The sequence below is a fragment of the Arvicola amphibius genome, chromosome 9 (genome assembly GCF_903992535.2).
Source record: "Arvicola amphibius chromosome 9, mArvAmp1.2, whole genome shotgun sequence".
NCBI classification, from domain to species: domain Eukaryota; kingdom Metazoa; phylum Chordata; class Mammalia; order Rodentia; family Cricetidae; genus Arvicola; species Arvicola amphibius.
This window is the reverse complement of record NC_052055.2, coordinates 60504857-60527220: the sequence shown is the minus strand read 5'-3', so window position 1 is coordinate 60527220 and position 22364 is coordinate 60504857. Positions and strand designations below refer to the sequence as shown.

General features: G+C 54.3%; 1 protein-coding gene across 1 annotated transcript; it reads left to right on the top strand.

Moving 5' to 3' along the window:
• The first annotated feature begins 2754 nt into the window (after positions 1 to 2754).
• Positions 2755 to 22070, top strand: Krt80 (keratin 80). The gene is made up of 9 exons (XM_038344103.1): positions 2755 to 3054; positions 7866 to 8074; positions 12547 to 12607; positions 13386 to 13481; positions 19746 to 19910; positions 20255 to 20380; positions 20849 to 21069; positions 21766 to 21821; positions 21946 to 22070. The coding sequence occupies exons 1-9, from the start codon at positions 2755 to 2757 to the stop codon at positions 22068 to 22070; spliced, it is 1359 nt and encodes a 452-aa protein (XP_038200031.1).
• Positions 22071 to 22364: the final 294 nt, after the last annotated feature.

Sequence of the window (22364 nt, the reverse complement as noted above, 5' to 3'; positions counted from 1 at the left end):
AAGAGACTGAAACTATGACACAGAGGCTACTGCCATTCCTATAGACCAGGCATCCAGATGCCTCCCCTCCCCCACTGTGAGGACAGGCCAAGGAAAGCCAGTGAGAGCCAGCACAGAAGAGAAGCAGAGGGAGACAGGTCAGAGGTCACAGGGAGGGCGTGACAAGGGAAGACCTAGAGGATGGAGGAGTCCGTCTCCAGAGTCCCAGATGTCCACAGTGTCCTCATGTCCTTCCAGCTGGCATCGCCCAGACTCCAGGAAGGACCCGGGCAGACTCCTAGGAGACTTATACCCCCACCTTCTGCCCTCTCGCCCACAGTCTTCCTGCTTCAATGGACACTCAGCTCCTGGGGCTCTGGCCCCTCTCAGGCTGGGGAGGGTCCTGTCTGCGCTCCGCAAAGGTAGACAGACGGCCTCCCCGACTGAGAGGGAAAGCCTCTAGCCAGAGGTAGCCTGATCAGATGGGCCTTGGGGGAGCCCACCCTGAGGTGGAGAGGCAGGTAGAGTCAGAGCAGGACAGGGGTCATGAGAGGGACTTGCTCAGGGGAGGACCATGGAGGAAGGGTGGAACAGACTGCAGAGTTTGTTTATTTTGGTTTTTTTGCTGCCTTTCCTGTTTGGCAATCACACTGTGGCACTCAAAGACACCTTTCCAGAGTACCCAAGGGGAGTGTGGGGCCAAGAGGAGGCAACAGGTGGCCCCTGTGTTCCACCCCATAGCCAACATGCCCTCCACCCTTCTGAAGAGACAAGAGCACCCTCCAAGGAAAGCCCCCAGAGACAAGCCCCTCACTTCCAGCCAGGGACAACTGACTGTGGCCTGTCTGGGCTTAGAGGTTCACAAGAGCCGGCCAAAGTCGGAAAGAAGTGATGGCCTGAAATGAGCATTGAGAGGGAACTAACCCCATTGAGGACAACAAAAAGGAGACAAAACCAGCCTGAGTTTGTGTCCCCTACCCTTCCTGTGGCATCCGAAGTCACCAAGGACAATCAGTACCCTGAGACCAGGCACATCACCCCACCCTCTGTACTAAGGGTGGCAGATTCAGTGTGTTCCTTACAGGAAGCTGCAGTGAAGAATGGGAGCACATTCAGGCCATACTGAGCCCAGATGCCATCGACTGCCCCCTCAGAGCACTAGGGGCCGACCAGGAAACATGGCACTAGATCTGACCGCATGCCATTCAGATACCAGGCCAGGGAAGGATGATGGGAGGCCAGGTTGGTCATTCCAGGCACAGCAGGCTCCTGAGTGCAGAACACTGCATGTAGCAGCAGAAGTGGGACAAATACCATCCTAAGGACCCAGTCACGTGCGGCAGGTCCTGAATCAGGGTCAAGAGAGACTCATGTCAACACCATCATGAGGACCCAGCCACATGCAGCAGGTCCTGGAACCCAGGGTCATGATAGGCTCACGTCAACACCATCCTGAGGACCCAGCCACATGCAGCAGGTCCTGGAACCAAGGTCATGATAGGCTCATGGCCCTGCTGCAGAGCTCTCTGTCTAAGCATACCAGAAATGCCATGCGTGGGAACCAGGCCTGGACCTGAGGCAGGGGACCAGGATAGGTGAGGTGGCCCAGCAAGCATGCCCCATGAAGACCTCTGTCTGCCTCAGGTCTCCACAGGGGCTGAGTCCCCTCATTTTTTACATACACACTCCTCTCTGTGTTCAAGAAGGTTGTGCCAGTCCTGGGGGCAGGGTTAAGAGGAGGGCATCCCTGGACAAGGAGGAACTGGGCCTGACCGAGCCCTGAGCTGAGAGGCTCTGTAGCTCCTTGAGGGTCCCCGTATCCCTTGCTGTCTTGTTTCTGCACCAGAGTTTCCATAAAGAAGGCAGAGGATGTGTGAGTGGTTAGCAAGGAGGGAGGGGGAGAAGAAGGAGGGAGATGGCAGGGGAAGGTTCTCAGGGGACTCTGAACCCAGGGAGCTACTTGCTCCTCTATTCTTGACTTGTGACTAACACTTTCAGCCCATTTCTCAGATGACGGTAAAGTCAAGTCGCAGCGATGAGGTTCCATCAGCCTTGAGTTAAGCTGACTCTACAACTCAATGTCACGGTTCTAAAACCAAGAGCTCTTGGCTTGACCGTGTGTGTCCTGCAGCCCTTGAGTCGGTGGGATGTACACAGTTGGTCCTCAATAGGGAGCGAAGACAGGAAGGAAGGCGGAAGTGAGTAGGGGGCACTCTGACAGATGGAAAATAAATAATAAAGGGGGCTGTTTTCCAGTGTCAGCCTGGCGCAGTGCCCAAGCACTCATCGTACCCTCAGAGCTCAGGGCTACACTTGCCTCATCTTTTCCAGAAGTATGCGAGCCCAGATACGTCAGCCTTCAGGTATGCAGCGACCTGCGGCTGGCTGCCTGTCTTTCTTCCCTGCTTCTTGCTGTGAGACTTTACCTTCTTGGCACTGACCACCCTGCCCCACCCGAGCCAGCCCAGCTTCGGGCCCCTCCACAGTCAGGACCTTCTTGTAGGGGACTGTGACAAGCCTCTTCAACAAAGCAGATCCCCTGTAGGGTAGGCAGAAACCTGTGGTGTGGGGGAGGGGCGGGAGCCACATCATCTAACTAACAGGTTGGTCTAGCTTGGAAGAACCACGCCCTCCCACAGCTAATGAACACCGTGCGACAGGTGTTTGTGCCTCAGTCCCCAGCCGGCCCTGGTTGTGACAGGAGGCAGCTGCCACCACTCCAAAGCTCCCTCGCTCACTGGTGAGCCTCAGGCTCCCAGGCCCAGGGGGGCCACCATGGCCTACCGCTCCTGCGTCGTCGGCTTCAGCAGCCTCAGTGGCTGTGAGGTGACACCCGCGGGCAACCCCCAGCCTGGGACCTCAGGATGGGGCAGTCGTGGGCTCCCTGGGCCTGGCTTCAGCTCTCGAAGCCTCACAAGTTGTAGGCCAGCTGGCATCATCCCCAAGGTGACTGTGAACTCCAGCCTGTTGGTGCCTCTGAACCTCAAGGTGGACCCAGCTGTCCAGCAGCAGAAGAACCAAGAGAAGGAAGAGATGAAGGTCCTCAATGATAAATTTGCCTCCTTGATTGGCAAGGTGAGCTGAGTGGGATAGGGCACCAAAACAGAAGGGCTACCTGGCTTTCCAGGTGACCTAGCTGGTGGCTCCCAGAGCATCGCTCATCAAGCCCCGCCTCCACCCCTGCTCCTAGCCAATGGGAATGCAGTGTGGCTAACCCAGCAGAGATGGGATAGGAAATCCTGATACATCCTGGTGTCTGGAGCAAACCCCAGGATGGACTCTGAGGGGTGCCTGGATAAGGACATGCCAGCTGGCTTGGGGAATCAGTATACCCTTGTGGTAGTCAAGGGAGTGTTGCTCAGGGAGGCTCATAGAGGTGTGGCCTACTGGTCTCTTCCCAGGCAGGTGAATTGGGGGATACTGCTAACCATGCCCTACTAACCCATCTCTCAAACCTCTGACCGCAAAGCACCTCCCTCCAGGCTGCCCTGCTTGCGTGTGCTCCCCATTCATCCACAGAGCTGTTGTTACTAGCAGGTCCAAAGGGGCGTGTAGGGTCTGAAGGAGGCTGCCATGGGAGCCATATGCATAAAGATGAGACTTTGGCTTGTCAGGAGAAAGGAATGCAGAAGACTGTGTCAGAGTCCAGCCAGCAGTCAACAGCTAGGCTATTCTGCACTTGCCTAGGTGGGAGGACCAGGCCCCTAGCAACTCAGTCCCTATACCTCCTCGACTCCCTGCAGCTAGGCCAGGGCTTCAGGAAGTCCTGTCTAGCTCCCAACCCTGTACCTACTCAGTGACTCCAGGAAACCTCTTGTGAGCAAGCCTCCTAGCCAGGCTTGGTCCTGTGCAAAACTGTAGTGACTGTACCATGCGCTAGCATGCCGGGTACCACAGGGCACTTCGCAGGTCTACCTCAAATTCTCTCTACTGAAAGAAAGGCATTTGTGACCATTGCCCAGAAGAGGGAGCAGAGGTCCAATCTCCGGACTCCAGCTAGTCCTTATCCACCTCTTAGCTACTGACTCTGAACACACTTGCACATCTGGGGTGGGGGGGGGGTCCTGGGGGTCCTGAGAGGTAAGAGAGAAGAAAGTGTCATGTGTGGCCCGGATGCCTGAACCTCATAGGAACTTAGCAAGTGGCTGAGGTCGGCGAAACGTTACCACTACAGCTGCTGTGTCAGGTGAGGCCATAGGACCAGAGAGGCCGCAACCCATAGGGTTTTAGATTTGCTCTGAATCTGAGGTAGGATGGTGTCTTCCTCTCCCACTCATCCAACTATTTCAGAGTCTCCTCACTGACACCTCAGGTGCCCAGATTGGGAGAGGAGATAAGCATCCCTTCCCACAGCCCCACTGCACAGCGGGAACCCAAGGCCTGGGAGGTAGGCCCTGCAGAGACAGCTCCTTGACAAGCCTGGCTAATCCCTTAAAAGGAGTGCTTCGCTGAGCTATGTAATTTGGCTCCCATGGGTGACTTTTCTCCTTCGAACAAATGCCAATGCTGATGTCACCCTGTGCCACTGCTGTGGGCTTTGGGTGGGGGCATGGGTGTGGACCCAGGAAAAGAGCCCTCACAGTTGGGGTCCTGGGTCCAGGTCTTTGAAATTCTTTAGCAATTGTCACAAAATGCCTCCCAGCTCTCAAATTTGGCCTTCAGATGAGGGTGCAGGGATCTGTGGATTCCAGTCCTTTTGGAACTCTATCACTGAGTTTAAATCTCAGGCCCACCTGAATAAGCATGTTGTATAAGCTTGCTGTATACGCTTGGGAGAATTGCTGAACCTCTCCAGGCATCCGTGCACAACAGTGTAATGAACTTGTCAATCAAACAGGGTGATTTCTGAGAAGTCGCTAGAACAAATACATCTCGTAGACTGTGCAAACTTTCTGGTCATTTACTAAGAAGTGGAGTGAACAAGCCTGGTGCAGGGAGCTCCTCCAACAACACACACCCCCAGCCTGGAAAATAGTGGGGCTTACAGAGCAGGGGTGCAGCCCCCTTGCAGGGCAGGGCAGGGGTGCAGCCTAGGCTTCACAGAGAGTGCAAGCAGGGAAGGTACAGAAGATGGACTTCAGGCCCAGAGCAAGGCTGAGGCTCTTTGAGAAGGGAAGAGGGAGGAGCACCCCACTCAGGAGCATCCCATGGACCTCCCACTTTAGGGCCCACTGCCCCCCTGAGAAACCAGAGTGTGTGGAAGGGAGGTCCCTCTAGAGGCTGTGGAGGGGCCCTAATGCTGCTGTGGTGTTTCCTTTTCTTATGGGCTGTGTTTTCTTACATAAGTTGCTTACCTTCTCTGTGCCTCAGATTCCAGGCTCTTCTGTGTTCCTGCCAGCAGGAGGATTAAAGGCCATAAGGGAAGGATGGGGGAGGGAGCACAGTGCCATCCATGGGGCTGCAGGGGGTTGGGGTGGGGGGGTCTCCAACATGCAGACAGCCTAGGGGACGGTGCTGAGGAAGGACTGCCCAAGCCCTGTCTATGTTGGGAAACCAAGAGCTGAGGTAACACCTGGAGACAGGAGCCATCCAGCTCCAAAGGTCTGGGACATGCCTGCCCTGCCAGCCTCTGACACGGCCGGCCATCTCCTACCGTAAGCTCTGTCAGCCCAACCTGGCTCCATGCAGCTCCCAGCCTCCATCTCCTTGGCTGTAGAGTGAGGAAGCAGGCAGAGCAGGAACTTGCTCTGGGAGGGAACCTCCTCACCCCCACCAAGCTGCCACTGTGCCCCCATGGGGCAAGGGTGCAGGCTAGAGACTGCACAAGCTTCTCCGGAGAGCAGGAATTGCTGACCCTCTCTGGGTCTTTGTTCCCAGAGGGAGGAGCCCTGAGAAAAGAGACTCCCCCAAGGCCAGTGGGAGACAGAGGTTGTCCTTGGTACCCCAAGAGCACAATGCCCTCAAACTGTACCAGCTTTCCAATTTCCAGCATCTCCCCACAGACGAGAGCTGAAGCATGGAGCACAGAGGTTAGACTAAGGGAAGAACTTCCTGGTATGAAGGATTTCTGTTTTGCTCATGGGTGGAGGTAGGAGCCTCATGTCTCTCCCTCTCACCGCACCCTCAGTGTAAACATGGACTCCTGCTAGTCAAAACCGAGGGAAGGTGGGGTGAGCTCATACTCCCCCACACACACTCCCTCACGCATACACAAAGCAAGGCAGAACCCTCCTGACCTCCAGTCCCACTGAACCTGTTTCCTTGTGGCACAGGTTTAAGGCAGCATCATACAGAACTTCCCAGCTCGATGGGTGTGAGGCAGGGGAATGGCTGCTCACCAGTGTAACAGTCCAGGCCTCTACCCAATGTTCCTGCTCCTCTCCCTATTAGAAACAAAGGAGCCAAATGTTTGCTGCAGCTCTTTCTGGCTGTGGTCCTCAGCCTACCACCACTGGGTTCAGGCCGCGTCCTCAAGGCCAGAACAGCTCCTGTCGTCCAGGAATGGCCCAGCCAGCCCTCATCTCCGTGGCCACCCAGGGCTCCCAGGCTGACAGGGAGGGTACATGAGGAGCTGGGGTGGGGGTGGGACATCCTTCGGGAACTGGGAGCATGCATTCAATGGAAGAAGGCACACACCACCCCCATCCTACCCCCCACCCCACCCCATAGGACAGCAAGGTGGGACAGAGCCAGGAAGTCTTGATCTCACTGGGATACACTCCAGTGGGAACTAAGGCTACAACAGAACCAGCCTTCTGGGGGCCTAGCTGTGGTCCAGAGGGTGTCTCTGCAGGAGTTCAAGACAGGGGTGGTGTGGGGTGGGGAATCAGAGCTTGGGGAAAACCACAGGACTCAGGGACCTCCCTTTCCCCACCCTCAAGGCCACCCTGACCCTGCCTGGAAGAACAGCTCCCTTCAGAAGGGCCCTGAGCCCCACAGTGGCAGTGCCCCGGCCCACAGGGTCATATTACAGTGGTTGATGATCTCTGTGCAGGACTGGGAACACAGCTCAGTGGGCAGTGTTTGCCTAGCATGGGCAGAGGCCCGGCTAGATCCACATAAATCAGGAGCTGTGGTCCTGGCACCGGAGAGGTGGAGGCAGGAGAATCAGAAATCAAGGTCACAGCAGCTACCTGATGAGCTTGAAGCCAGCCTGTCCCAAACCAAACAAACAAAGGAAAACCCAGGTGCCAGACCCGGCTCTGCTGCCTGCCGATTTTGTAACCTCGGGCAGTTCTTACAGTTCCATGGGCTGGGGGCCCCCTCTGGAGACTGGGCTGATAGCAGTACCCACTTCACGGGGTGTTGCCTCAAAGGAGTTGGAACAGGAAGAACTTGGAACCAGTCTGGTGCACAGCTGGCACCTCATCCACATTGGCAGTTACCATTCTCCCAAGCTCGTTTCCACGGTCTGCACCGACCCCACAAACACACACAGCCCTTTCAGGCAGGCAGCGCTAGCTGGGGAAACTGAAGCTCAGAGAATCTGCAAATCGGGACTGTCCAAAGGGTTAACTCTAAAGTACCAAGTAAACCCACCTTGCTGGGTTTGTCCACCTTGCTGCGTTTCAAGGCCAGATGAGGTCAGGCTTGTCATGGAGGAAAGGCAGGTAGGATCCTGGTACCACCCAAGCCCCTATTTCTGGGCTTTCCCAGATCCAGACTGTGACAGGCAGGTGTTCTACACCCCTGCTCCCCTCCCTCACTGAGGCCCAGCCCAGGCTAGGAAGGCTTCTTGGCCCCACCTCCAACCCATCTTATCTCAGCATCTTCCATCACCAGCCAAGAGCTGGAGGTGGCTTAGCACACAGAGTGGAGCCAGTGTCAGGGACTGTGTGCAGATGAGCTGCTCTGTCACGGGAAGCCCCGCTTTGGGGGACCCTAGCCTGCCCAGGGAATCCAGTGTGGCACCTGATGACCTACTCAGTGCCCTCCTGCTCTTACAGGTGCAGGCTCTGGAGCAACGCAACCAGCTGCTAGAGACCCGCTGGAGCTTCCTCCAAGGCCAGGGCTCAGCTACCTTCGACCTCAGCCACCACTATGAAACATTCCAGAGTCGGCTGCAGGAAGAGCTGCGCAAAGTGAGCCAGGAGCGGGGACAGCTGGAGGCCAACCTGCTTCAGGTGCTAGAGAAAGTGGAGGAGTTTCGCATCAGGTAGGCCGCACTCAGGGAACCAGGGGTGGGAGCCGCGGATGGGTCTAGGCCAGACTCGGGGGATGCACCCAAGCTGGAGAAAGGAAAGCTGGGAGGGAACAGGGGCTTTTCTAGACATAATTACTGAGGCAGCATACGTGCCATTGCAAATGCTGCAGGTACAGCGCTGAACCTACAGCAGTGACCCTCTGCATCCACCAAGCTTTAGTCAGTGGCTACAGCTAAGCCCTTGAGTGCTTGCCCAACACAGGCCTGGCTCCAGCAGCCCCTCACCCAGCCTACAAACACTCCACTTCCTGTGCACTGCCCTGGGACAGCAGAAGGACCACAATCTGCAGCACACTCTGGATGTTGATCTTGGTCTCAGGAGAGGATAGAGAAGCACTGGTGTACAGGCAGGGGACAAACAGGCAGGGGACAGGAAAGCAGAGGACAGGCAGGACAGGGGACAGGCAGGACAGGGGACAGGCAAGCAGAGGACAGGCAGGACAGGAGACAGGCAGGACAGGGGACAGGCAAGCAGAGGACAGGCAGGACAGGAGACAGGCAGGACAGGGGACAGGCAGGACAGGGGACAGGCAGGACAGGACCTTCATAAAGCAGCAACCCCCATAGGGAATGCCCCCATAGGCATTAAGGTAGCTGGGGAGTCAAAAGGATGAGGAAAATATAGCCCCTGCCCACACAGTGCTTTGACAGCTTGGGACAGAAGAACAGATGGCAATTGCTACCCAGTGTCACAAGTGCAGCCTAGGCACTGAAGTAGGAAATGGTCATCCTTGCCCAGTGCCCTAGTTTCGTGCTTCAGGCAAGCATAGCCTACTGACACCTCTGTTTCCTCCTGAGTGAACGTACATGGTGGTTGACACTAACCTCGGTTGCCATGAAGAAAAAGTTCAGAGTTCAGGTTAGTGCCTGGCAATGACTTTTCTGTCCTCTACAAGGTTGAAGTTGACCAACATTGGCCGAACTGATCTGGCCAGCCTAGGAAGGCAGAACAAACACTTGGGAGGCTCAGAGGAGAGGTGACCATCTTTACCTCCTTCAGGATGAGGAGACCGAGACTGAGCAGATAGCTCGCATCCCTGAGTCCCCTCCTCACCCAGGGGCAGAGGATGGGGAACCAAGCATGGCTGCTCCTGCTCCTGCAATGTGGCCCACACCCTACCAATCAGAAGCAGAACCAGCTATTCTAGGAGTAGCCAGGCAGAGCAGAAGGTGGGACAGCTGCTCCTAAGCTGGGGCGCACCATGGAGGCTCCCTCTCCCAGAGAGCCCTGCCCTCCTAAGTCCTAGGAAGCCCATGTGGGCATTGGATCACTAGGATGTCGGAACTACCCAACACCTGTTCACCAGGAGTGGAAGTCCGTTTCATTGGTCTCTAATAGGTCTGAGAGCCTCAGAGGAGGCACAAGGCAAGACCTACTAAACAAAACCACCACCCTCAGTGGCGATGGCAGAGCAAGCAGCGTGGCATCCCTGGGAACCTGCAGCTGAGTCCCTTTCGGGCACTCTGGTTGCTGTCACCGCTTCCTGTCTGCTTCAGGCCGCTGTCCTCTCTCTGGGGAGGGGAAGAACAGACTAGTCTCACAGAGGGGTTTCAGGTTTTGGTCTGCAAGCCAGAGCTGAAGCTGGCGATGTGGGTGGAGCCCTGACAGGGAGGAGCTGTGCCTTGCCTCTGCAGGGTGATGAGCTCAGTCTTGCTCCCAGAAATAAACAAGTTCGGGTGGGGGGTGGCAGCTGTGACAGCCTTAAAAGGGCCTGAGATTAGGTTCAGGAGCTGGTAGCTGGCAGGCTAGTGGCAGACTGGAGGTGGGACAGGGGATAAGCATCCCCTGAGCCTTGTGGCAGGGATGGAGACTTCCAAGCCCTGAAATACCAGAGATCCCCAAGGGCCGGCTAGTCTAAACTTCCTAGTTACTAAGAACAAAGCAGAGGCCCAGCGAGGGGCAGCAACATGCCCACACTCACACAGCAAGAGACTCAGGCCCAGCAGAGCGGAGCAGCATCTATTGATTGGTGAACGAAGTGTGTGGTTGGGGGTGACTAGGGGCTGAAGCCAGCTGAGCATCAGACAGCAGTCTGGGGCAGACAGAGGCAGGCTGTACACCCCTTGAGGAAGGGGCGCTTCCGACTCACCCAAAAGCTGAGAATGAATAGCAGGAGCTTCAGGGAGACTGGATCTCAGCCTCAGACTGGAAGCCAGTGCCAGGCCTCAGACCTCTCACTGGGGCTCAGGCGTTAGCCCACCTGGAGGCTACCTACCTCTAGGTCCTAGGCAGGAACCCAAGGCAGACTGCCTCCCGCTCTCCTGGTACCCTTCCCTATAGGGGAGCCATTTGGCTGCCCTCACAGTCCTGATATATTTGTCCCCCAGGTCCCCAGTGGGTCTCTACTTGGTGGGTCTGCCTGAAACAGTCTAGAAGTAAAGGCCCCTTTTCCCTATGAAGGCCTCACTCAGGAGGGTAAGCAGCTTCACAGGACTCACCCAGGAACCGTCACCTCCTAAGTCGTTAAGAAGTTGGACAGCGACAGGATGATATGGTCATCCAAGGAGGGGGCAGACGAGGAGACTGCCCAGACGATGAGAAGGGCAGAAAGGCCTAAGCAGAGACATGGCACCCAGGGGTCCCACTGGATGCCTCCCCAAAGTTGGCAGATTCTGCTACCCAGAGGAAAGGTGGATGCTGACCAGCTAGCTACCTGCATTTAGATGCCAATAGGATGACGGGCTCCCTGGCTTCAGCTCCATGGCAAGCACTTCACTGGAGCGCTGAGATTTCAATAAGAAACATGCCTGAGTTTCAATAAGAAACACGGCCCTGAAGGCTGGTAACAATGCTCAGAGAGCCAGCCCCACTCTCCACAGGGCTTCCAGAGACTTCATGTGGGAGTCCAGGGCAGAGGTCCAAGTGGTCATGAGTGTGAGACCTGCAGCAAACACTTTCAGTCCTCATGGGATTTCCATTGTCACAGCCAAAGAACACATAAGCGATGTAATCAAGTCACGTGGCTACTCAGCAAGGGAGCTAACATGTGAACTTCCCGCTCAGCCAGCGCCTTAGAGGCCTCTTTCACTTAGAGACACCTTTCTCTGTCACACAGAACCCTGAGGTCCCCGGCTGCAAGCTCTGAGGGTCATGGGAAAGGGTGGTAGGGAGCACGGGGGAAGGGAGGCCATGGTTCCTGTTGTGTGCGCACGCACACACACGTGTATATCTGAGTCAGGAAGCACTCGTCCTCCCTGATGCATGTCCCCTGTCCAGTCCCAGCCTGATCTACACCCTCAGAGACCCTCCCAGATTCCCAGAAGACCAGATGAGGCAAAAGGCAGCCCATTCCTGTGAACACTCATTCTGAGGTCCACTCCCCTCCAGAAGACATGCGGGTCCAGTCAGTTGACAGGGTCACTGTGACACTGGCCCTGCCAGGAGGTCAGGGACTAGGGCAGGCAGGTGCCTGTAATTAGAGCCCTGAGTCAGGCATTCCTAGAGAGGAGAGAAGATACTAACCGACTTTCATGTCCATCCACTGGGGCTGTCTTTGAGGGGCTGGTGTAGGACACCCAAGGCTGGCAGATGCCATCCACCCTATTAGGCCAAGACCAATGTCTTAAAGAGAAGGAGCGGATAAGGTGAAGGACCAAAGGATCCTGTCCCCACCCAACAGTGGTTTTTTTTTTTTTTTTGTTTTTTTTTTTTGTTGTTGTTTTTTTTTTTTTTTGCTTGATGCAGGAGGAAAGTAACAGGGAAGAGAGCTGAACTCGGCAGCGTGCCGTAGACAGTCCATGAGTTACTGTCATTGTAAAGGGCAGGCTCCACCAGCTGCCTGCACAGCCTTAGACATGGGAAGGAAGGGAGGCTGGGAGAAGTTAGCTGCTGCCAAGCACACTGGAGACCTCTTTCCCTGCCCCCTTTAGGAGGCAGAGGATATGATGGTGTCCCACTCTCTAGTCAAACCAAGGAGCAGCACAGTTTGCAGGAAGGAAGCAAACCTGGAGAACAGAGGAGTGAGCGGGTGTTGGGAGAGGACAGACCACAGACGAGGTGTCCGGTGGGGAAAGGAGTCACCATGAAAGGGGTGCACAGTCAAGGAGGGCTTCCCAGAGGACTGCGCAGTAGAATCAGGAAGTGGGCAGCCACTGCTGGGGGTTACAGGAGAGGGAGGGTGTGTCTTGTAGAGGCCTGAGATTATGTACACAAAAGGAAAAGCCAAGGTTTCTTGTTTAATTTTGTTTTGTTTTGTTTTGAAGACAGGGCCTTGCTAGGCAGCCCTGAGTAGCCTAGAGCATGCAATCCAGGTTGACCTCAAGCTGATAGACCCCTGTCTTTGCCTCCTGAATGCTAGAATTAGAGGTGCATACCACCACATCCAGAATGGCCACCTTCTTTATTGTCATAAAGCATGGAGAGGTCTGTCGGAGTCCTGGGCCCCTCACAGAACAGCATTGCTGAGGAATGTCTCTCCCCACAGGTATGAGGACGAGATCTCCAAACGCACAGACCTGGAGTTCACCTTTGTCCAGCTGAAGAAGGTAACCACCCAGTGCCTAGGGCCTTCCATCATGGCTCTCTGCCATGGTCCTCTGCCATGTCTCCAGCATCGTCCCACTTGCCTGATGCCTAAGCAAAGCTCTCAGGTGTAGTGGGAATTCTAATTATCTTAATAATAAAAACCCAGAGTCAGATACCGGGGTAGATCAGCGAAGTAAAGGAGCCAACCACTAGAGAGACTTCTTAACTCTACTGAATCCGCAGACAGAAGGGGGCAAGATCCTGTCTCCATGAATCCTGTGGATGGCAATGCTGTCTTTTGGAATCCTCAGGTTGATGCCGTCTCTACGAAACCTCAGACTGGATCCTGAATCCCGTCTCCCCACCTTATATTCCTCTCTCTGCCCAGCCGTATCACTTCCCTCCCTAGTGCTGGGACTAAAGGTGTGAGCCACCACCACTTGGCTCTGTTTCTCTTTTAGACTGATTCAATCTCGTGTAGCCCAGGGCAACCTTGAACTCATAGAGATCCATCCGCTTCTGTCTCTCTAGTGCTGGGATTAAAGGTGGGCGCCACCACTGCCTGGTCTCTATGGCTCACTAGTGGCTCGCTCCACACTCTGATCTTCAGGCAAGCTTTATTTGTTACAGCACAAACAAAATGTTACCACCCTCAGGCACCTGGGCTGCAAGACCAATAGACAGAAAAGTCAAGCCCAGCTCAGAGGCAGATTTCCTCTAGGTAACAACTGTCCCATCGCTCCTGCCCTGAGTCCTGTTTTTTTGGTTTCCATCTCTCACCTCCACTCCCTACTTCAGGACCTGGATGCCGAGTGTCTCCGACGAACTGAACTGGAAACCAAGCTGAAAGGCTTGCAGAGCTTCGTAGAGCTGATGAGAGCTGTCTATGAGCAGGTGAGAGAACGAGGCCTGCCTGGAGCCAAGTGCTCCCTGCTTCAGGGCAAGGGACGCAAAAGGGAGGTCGTGGAATGCTTAAGAGTCACTATTTCCAGCCAATAGCATCACTGAACCTTCTCAAGGGCCCGTCTCTCTGGGTGTCAATGATCCTTGCGTTTCTCTTTGCTACAGATTTCATGACCCAGGGGCAGGATTCCTAAGGTCAATCTATTTGCCAAGTCAATCTTCACGTGTAGAGACTGCTGGCAAACAGGGGCCCAATGCACTGGCAAGGATCAGTACTATGGGCCTTGAATACACATCCTACTTGGACTGAGCCCCCTTTAGGCCCTATAGTCCAATCCACAGCGCTACTTCTAGCTCTTATGAGCATGTGTTTCACCCTCTCCCACTCTTGGCTGAGATGGGCAAGACTTAGGATGGGCTTTAGTAGAATCTCAAATGATATAGCACATGCAGACAGAGGAGCTTCCAGAACATATCCCATCTACCTCTTAGGTCCTCAGCTAAACCTGGGGGAACAGTGGCCCAGCAAGGGCCTGGGTCTTTGGGAATACTGTACCTTCTGGGCATCCTACCATTCTCTCTCTCTCTCTCTCATCATGTCTCAGGAGTGAGGGATACAGGGGTAATCTTTCATAAGTGTCTATGGTCTAGCAAGGACTAGAGAGAGCCATTGCTGGAGTCAATGGACTCCAAAGACTGTATGCTGCCCACAGCTAGTGCCGACCGCACAATGAAGCCAAGGTGGGTACAGAGTCAGTCACTGCCGCAGTCCAGCAGAGTTCTGCCATGGGCCCCCTGAGCACAGCTTCCCAGCCTGGTAGGCGAGATTGGGCCCCTCTTCTAGCAGGCTCAGCATCCCAGAACCCTTATGGAACTGATAGCCATTTGTGGTTATGGGATGGAGCATAACAGAGAGAAGCTCCACCCTCAGGAGCAGAAAGAAGGCAAACTCCTGGCTGACCACACCAGCAGCCCAGAAAAGCACCCTGACTAGTGCAGTCCTCCGGAACCAGGCCACACCCTGTAGGTTCCAAGGCTGCATGCTTACATATTGCGTGCTCTGCCCAGGCTCCCTTTGGCTTGGTGTGGGCCAGGCATGCATCAGGGGCCAATGCCTAAGAATCTGTGCTCCCCTATGCTCCCTAATGCTTGGCAAACTCATGGTTCTAAACCATGGTGGAGGCCCTGCAGCTAAGACCCAGACAGAAGGAGGCTGGCCATCACCAACAGACCCAAGCATTGCCAGGGATCCATCCAGAGACTTTTTGGTCTTTCCCACTAGCCAGGCCTGTGAATTCCATTCAGAGGAAGCTACAACTCTTGGGCCTTGCTTTGACTTCTGTAATGTTGGACAAGCTGTGTAGTCTCTCTGTGCCTCCTTTTCCACATCTGTAAGTTGGGGAGAATAACAGTAGCATCCAGGTATGGATGTGATGTGAACTAACCTGTCCAAGTGCTCAGTATGTAACTTCTAAATGCCAGATTTATGTCACCTCCTGAATGGGACAAGCCTCTCCTCTGAGGAGAGCACAACATAGCTAGTACATCTGAACAAGGCCACTCAAGAGGGTGAGAGGCTCAGAGAGACAAAGAAATCGGTGGGGTCACCAAACTAAAGGGCAGAGGAAAGCATGGATAGGGATCTGAGGAGCGCCAGCAAGCTAAGTCCAGAGAAGGACAGTCTAGCCCAACAGGAAGGCTGTATGAAGCTCCACAGCAGAACAAACAGGGCAGGCTGGGAGCTGGAGGTCAGTGAGAGCCGGTGACAGCCAGCAGACTTGGCATGCACAGGACCCTGGATTCTGAGAGATGGGGGCACAGTCCGTGCTGTGGAGTCCCCTTGCCTTAGACACTGTTCTATTGCTGTAAAGATACCACAACCAAGGAAACTCACAAAAGGAAGCATTTAGCTGGGGGCTTGCTTACAGTTTCAGAAGTTAGTTCATTATCATGATGGTAGAGACCATGGTGGCTCAGCAACATACACGGTCTAGAGAACTAGCTGAGAGTTTTACATGCTGGTCTTCAGGCAAAGTGAGAGAGCTGGGCCTGGCCTGGGCTTTTAAAACCTCAAAGTCCAGCTCCAGTGACACACTTCCTCCAACAAGGCCATATCCCGGATCCTTCTCAGATAGCGCCACTCCCTGAGGACTAAGCATTCAAATATATAAACCTGTGGGGGCCATTCTCATTCAAACCACCACAGCATCCTTGGCCATCAGTCGCGAGACTCTCACAGATGCATGAACCATCTGATGCTCAAGTCTCTCGCATGAAGTGGCACATACATTGTTTGCATGTGACCTGGGCACCTGCTCCCTATGCTGTAAAGGTTCTACCAAATATGATGTAATTAGCGGTTCCCCATCATATTATTTTAGGGACCTATGGCCAGGGAAACAGCCTGTACATGCTCCATAGAGAGGCAATTTTACCCCTTCTGTGTTTGGCTGAATCCTCTGAGAAACAGGTGACCACAGAGGGCAGCTATATATGGTTGCTGCAACCTTTGTGAGCAGCAAGGTGCCCTGTCAGCTGGGTATGGGGTGTGGGCTTTATTATCCACTCCATGTACCTCTGTACCCTGAGAAGACAACATTGACCCTTGGCCAAAAATGATGCCAATGAGCCCCTAAGCCAGCACTGCCTGAGAGAGAAAATCCAGGTCACGTGGGTGCTTTCTAGAAGCCATGTTTTCAAACAATAAGCTGGGCTGGACTATAGCTTTTTGGTAGGGTGTTTCCCCAGTATCAGAAGACTCTAGACTTGACCTCTAGTATTATCCTCCTCAAAAAGGAAGACCAAATTATTTTAACAACATATTTCCCCTAACCCTATACATCCAAAATATGAGTATTCTGCTTTGTAGTCAATATAAATATTAGTGGATTTTACTTTTACTATTTTACTTCCTTTCTTTTATTAAATGTTCAGCATCAGGGCACACCTCTAATCCCAGCACTCACAAGAGAGAGGCAGAAGGATCAAAGGTTCAAGGCCCTCCTCTACACAGTGTGCTCCAGGCCAGAGAGAGCTACCCAAGACCCATCTCAAAAACAGAAAGAAACAAAACACACACGTAAAAGGTTTAGAGTCTAAAGCACATTCTACACTTACAGTAGCTCGTCTTAGGCAGATGAGTCAGATCCCATGCGTTCCAAGGCCACTGATAATGAGTGTCTCCTTTCCTGGACAGAGCAGGCCTGAGCAAGGGGAGGTACAGACCACAGCTCCTTATCATGACAGGAAATAACAGGGGATTGTGGGTATCCCCCAGGGCTGGATCAGTTGAGTTATAGATCTATATCCTATTGATGTCCCAGTAAAAAGGGAGCCCTCTCCTCTCTCCAGCACCAGGGATCACATAGCTAGATGCCAACAAGGCCCTTCCCCCTTGGCTGGATGGTTCCCCTGGCTAGATCTGCAGTATGTATGGGACCTGCATGCATCCAGTCTGAATGCTGCCTGTCACGCCCAGAAGCCCTGGTTCCAGGGAGACTAGGGAAGAGTGCTCATGAAAATGCGTGCACACTCACGCGAGTGTTTGACTATGGAGGTCAGATGATAACCTCTGGGAAAAGCCTTGCCTTTCACTTTGTTGAGACAGGCTCTCTACTTTGTTGTTCAAAGCTGAGTATGATGGTCCAGCTAGCCTTCCATCGCTCATCAACACTTTGGCCTCTGTCTCCCATCTCCACCCCTTAGGAGCAGGACTAAGGTGCCCAGCTTTACACACGCTCTGGAGATTCAAACGTGGGTCCCCAGGCTTGCCTGGCAAGTGCTTTACTCATTTAGCTGCCTCCCCAGACCAGAAATTATTTCTTAATACACCCTAAAGCACTTGGAACACTGTCTGCCATAGAGTAAACATTTAAAAAAAAGCATTAACCGTTCAAAGCTCTGCCCTTGTACCCACTTTACAGACCAAGACTCAGATGGGTCTTAAAACTTGATCAGAGTTATCTAATGATTCCGAGGTGGTGGCATTCAGAACACAGTGCCTTCTGGAGCAATTTTACCAAGCAACACTCGACTACCCCAGGAGAGTGGCTGTCTACTCACCGCCCCTGTGGGGAAGACTGTGAGGTAGATGTATACACAGCAGCCTCCTCCAACTCCAGCTCCCTAGGGAAACTCTAAACTGTACTATGATGCAATTCTTGCCAACTTGGGGTGTCAGGGAGCCACCCCAAGGTGGCACCTCACCACACAAGTGAGCATTGTTATACCCTCATTCCCGGAGAGGCCAGCATGTCTAGACAGGCATGCAGCTGTTCCAAACACCACTTCCTGCTTCTGTTTATCTCACTCCGGCCTTGCCTGCTTCTTTCTAGCAAGGGTCTGAGGTGGTGCATCTGTATTGGCTATACCTTGGCCTCAACAGGGAAGACCTTCTTTTATGGCATCTCCTGGCCGTGCTCTGGACTTTCCAGGGCCAGATGCCAAGTCTGTGGTGCTAAACCCATGATCCTTACTCACTGACCTCCACAGCACACATCTCTAAAGCCTGTCCTACCTAGCAGGTGCCCATTTACAGAAGGCACTGTGGGTGTGACAACGGGTCTGTGGTGACCACTGGCCTGACTCTAGTCAGGGCTTCAGCCTGCCTTTGCCCAGAGACTTACATTTAGTTCATCTGAAGATCAGTCAAAGATATGCACAGCTACAGTCTCTGAGCTTGATCCTGGCTACAGTCCCTGAGCTTGATCCTGCCTGCTCAAGGGGGCCTCCAGAATGCATGCGGCACCCAAGCTTTTTCTAGGGGGCGCTAGTGAGCAAGGCTGCAGACAAGCAAATGGAAAAGGCACCCACCACTGTCCATTCAGTTCATCTGGCCACCTTGGCTCTGAATCTTTACATTAGAATACAAGCCACCAGAAAGACATTCCAGGCCTGCCAGGGACTCCACCACAACCTCTAGGCATAAAGATGAATGGGGGAAGGTGTCCCAAAAATGACATACCAAGATCAAGGTGAGTGACCATAGTGAACCAGCTGAACCAGGACCTAAGCAGGCCTCCTAGATCCGAGTGCCAGCTAACAGGAAGCCAGGGACAAACTGAAGGGCGTGTTGTACATCAGTTGGCACGGGATAAAATTCAGACCCTGGGGGACTCTGCATTTTTCAATAAGAAAAATTGTAAGGGAAAAAAATGGACAACCCAAGACTTCCAGTGACGCGTACCAGCTTCCATCCGCTCATCCGTTAGGGTCCTGACTCTGGAGTTCTAAGAGTAGCTGGAAACACGGCAGGAGAGTAATGGCTGAAACAAGAGACAGGGTCTGTGAATGCCAGAAGAGGCAGTGGCCCCGGCCCTACACCCAGAGTGAGCCACAGCCACCTCTGCCTGGCTCCCTGCCTGCCCCTCTGTGGCCGGCTGACTCACCTCTCTTGTCTCACAGTCTGCTCCTCCTCCCGCCCCAGGCCTCACAAAGCCTGGGTTGTTGTTTAGCACCTCTAGATCAAGCAGCCCAGGCATGTGGCAACACTTTGCAGCCCCTGGGGGACCCCTGTTCCCACTTGTCTCCTATTTAGCCCTAAGCCTTCCCACGGGAAAGTCGGCATGGTTAGACAGTTAGACCGCTTAGCTGCTCGGGGCTCCAGGGGTAACACAGAGCCCAGCCCAGGTAGAGCCCTGCTCCCCTGGGGTTGCCTCCAGCACCCCCATGATCAGGGAAGGATAAACCAGGGGGACATGCTGTGCTCTCAGGCCTGGAGTGTGACAGAGAGCTTGATTGTGGGCTGGAGACACATGACTCGGCTAAGATAGCAGAGTTGCATCTGCATCCCAAACATTCTGAACCCATTTTCCCAAGGATTCTCCAGCTTCTAGCCCCACCCTGGCTAGCATCATTCTCATTCTCTCTGGTCCAACATCTATTCAGTAAACGTAGATGTTTCAACTGATGTGGGGGCCCACAGCTCAAGGTGACCCTGCCAGGCTCTCTATCCAGTGGGGATGTAGAGAGCACTATACAGTGGAGCAGCCTGTCCCACATCTCCACCCCACCTCCAGCCAGGGCCATGGACCTTTCCCATCAGCCAACAAGAGGGTCCCAGACTGAGTCAGAGAGGCCCGCAGTAAGTCCCACCTAACTTCCTGAGAAGTCGCAGCAGGAGCATAATCTCCACCTCCTGAGGGGACAAAGGGACTGTGGGTAGCTGAGAGACCTTGAGTTACACACACACACATACACACACACACACACACACACACACACCAGCCCTGAGTCTCCCACTTCTATGCTGACCAGGAGCTGAAAGACCTTACAGCCCAAGTGAAGGATGTGTTGGTGACCGTGGATCTGGACAGTCGCTGCCACATTGACCTGAGCGGCATTGTGGAGGAGGTGAAGGCCCAGTATGATGCCATTGCTGCTCGAAGCCTGGAGGAGGCAGAAGCCTATTCACGGAGCCAGGTTAGGAACTGACCATGTAGAGAGGGCGAGAAGGACTAGAAAGGAGGTGGCTGTGGTCTTGTGGCTCTGGGATTCTCCGAGGAGGAGTAGGGAGGATTGCAGCATTCGGTCCACAGGAAGATGTGAGAGCCAGCTCCTGCCAGGCTCCAGGGACAGTGGCAGGGGTGGGGGTGGGCACAGTGTTGCCATCACCCAGGTGTGGGCATAGCTTACCCAAGGCAGCCAGAAAGAAGACACCAAGGGACCATATGGAGCTGGAGAGGGAGGTAGGAATGGACTGTAGAGATGAGGCTGGGAGGGATGCTCAGACCACACTCTACCATCTCTCCTCTGCACCCCTGCAGCTGGAGGAACGAGCTGCCCGCTCAGCAGAGTTCGGGAGCAGCCTCCAAAGCAGCCGCTGTGAGATCGCAGACCTCAACGTGCACATCCAGAAACTTCGGTCTCAGATCCTCTCCATCAAGAGCCATGTGAGAAAGACATGGGGCCTATGGGGACTTAGGGGCTAGGAGACACTCACACTCCATCACACTGAATACACACAAGACCCGGCCAAGTGGCCCTGAGCCGGTCTATTCTGGCCTCAGTTTCGTAACCTGCCAAATTGAGAGGAACATGGCCTGCTAAGGGGGCTATGAGGATCATGTGAGCTCTGCCCAGAGTTACTGGGACAGCAGAAAGCCCCTGCCCAAGCCCAATCAACCACCCAGCAAGGGAGGAGTGAGGACTAAGTCTCTGCTTCCAGCAGGAGCTCCTTTGGTGACTTATGGGACTTCCCTCCTCTTCAGGTCTAAGGGAGCTCCCTCTTAGGACATTGCAACCCATTACTACACTAGCAATGGTGTTGCCTAGCTACACACACAGACAGTGGCAACCTCAGGCCTGGCCCACGGCCTTTCCCAACCACTGTCTACTTACCTTTGACCTCCTGGCTGCAGTGCCTGAAACTGGAGGAGGACATCAAGGTGGCTGAGGAGCGAGGCGAGCTGGCCTTCCAGGACGCCAAGGACAAGCTGGCCCAGCTGGAAGCTGCCCTGCAGCAGGCCAAACAGGACATGGCCAGGCAGCTGCGCGAGTACCAGGAGCTCATGAACACCAAGCTGGCCCTGGACATCGAGATCGCCACCTACCACAAGCTGGTGGAAGGGGAAGAAAACCGGTGAGGGTGGGGCAAGGGTGAGACTGAGCCAGTCACTGACCAGATCTGGGACCTAGCTCTGCAGGGCCTGCTCGCCCTGCTGGAAAGTGGGCTAACGATAAGCATGGCTCACCTGTGGTGGGGAAACTACGGGTGGGACCAGTGAGAGGGCTTAGTGCCTCCTGACCTGGAACTCACATGGTGGAAGGTGAGAACCAAGTCCCACAAATTGTCCTCAGACTTCCACACACATGTAATGGCACAGGCACACACACACACACACACACACACACACATATTTTTTTTTAAGGTTTAAGGTGGATATTCTGGGTTTCTTTTAAGTGCTCAGTCGTGTTCACTATGTATACCCAGCAAAGGGGCTGCAGCCTCCTAGGACAGACCCTGGGGCTATAGGGGTACAGGCACCCTGGCTTATCTGAAGTCCAGGTTTGGGTCTCAAACACCAAGCCTCTCCTCCCCTCTCACCCTGGGAAGCCAAAAGCAGGACAGCCATGATCCGCGGTTCCCTAAGCCCTAGGAACTCCAGAGAGAAGAGAGGGAAGAAGAACTGGCTAGCCAGGGTCACATGACAGGACAACCACAGGCCTGGGAATGACAGCCAGGAATCACCCTGCACTTGACAGACCTCAGGCCCCAATCCTAACGGAGCTAAAATCCCAGGCTGGCTTCCCACTCTACCATTTCTCCCTCCCTCAGGATGGACCTGCCTTCTGCCACTGTGGTCAGCGCTGTGCAATCCCGATGCAGGACCAGTAAGTCCCCAGAAACCCAAGACAGGGATGCATGGGGTCTGGGGGACCGTGGCCCCAAAGGCATCATGGATGTGGCTTTCAATCCTCCAGCCCCTCCCCTACCCTACCCTTTGTGTCCCTGTAGCTGCCCCCAAGTCTGGCCTCTCCAGGACGCCCTCGCGGAAGAAGAAGAACCGCAGTGGCCCTGTGATCAAAGTCACTGAGATCTCAGAGAAGTACCTCTCCCAGGAGTCAGAGGCCTCAGAGTAGGACGGCGACCCCAGGGGCCTCCAGTCACTTCCACTGCAGCCACAGGGACTCAAGCTAAACTCGAGAAAGCGGCCTGGAACCTCCAGGTTGGGAGGGGAGATGCTGAACTGAGAGAGGGGGGTTCCAGCTGAGAGGGAGCACTGTCCGCTCCTTCCATGTCAGGGTCTCGCTGACCATTTCCAATCTCCTGGCCACAGCTGTCTTTGTCCCGGCTGGTAAGGGGGAACTTGGGGTCAGTCACCTCCTTGATCCTCTGAAACGCCTCTTCCCACATAGCTCTGACAAGGTGCTTGA

What these genes read in the sequence shown, in the direction of transcription:
- Krt80 (XM_038344103.1), top strand. Translation starts at nt 2,755, where the DNA reads ATGGCCTACCGCTCCTGCGTCGTCGGCTTCAGCAGCCTCAGTGGCTGT. An exon ending in TTGCCTCCTTGATTGGCAAG is followed by an intron (nt 3,055 to 7,865) that starts GTGAGCTGAGTG and finishes CTGCTCTTACAG; the next exon opens with GTGCAGGCTCTGGAGCAACG. An exon ending in TCCTCTCCATCAAGAGCCAT is followed by an intron (nt 20,381 to 20,848) that starts GTGAGAAAGACA and finishes TCCTGGCTGCAG; the next exon opens with TGCCTGAAACTGGAGGAGGA.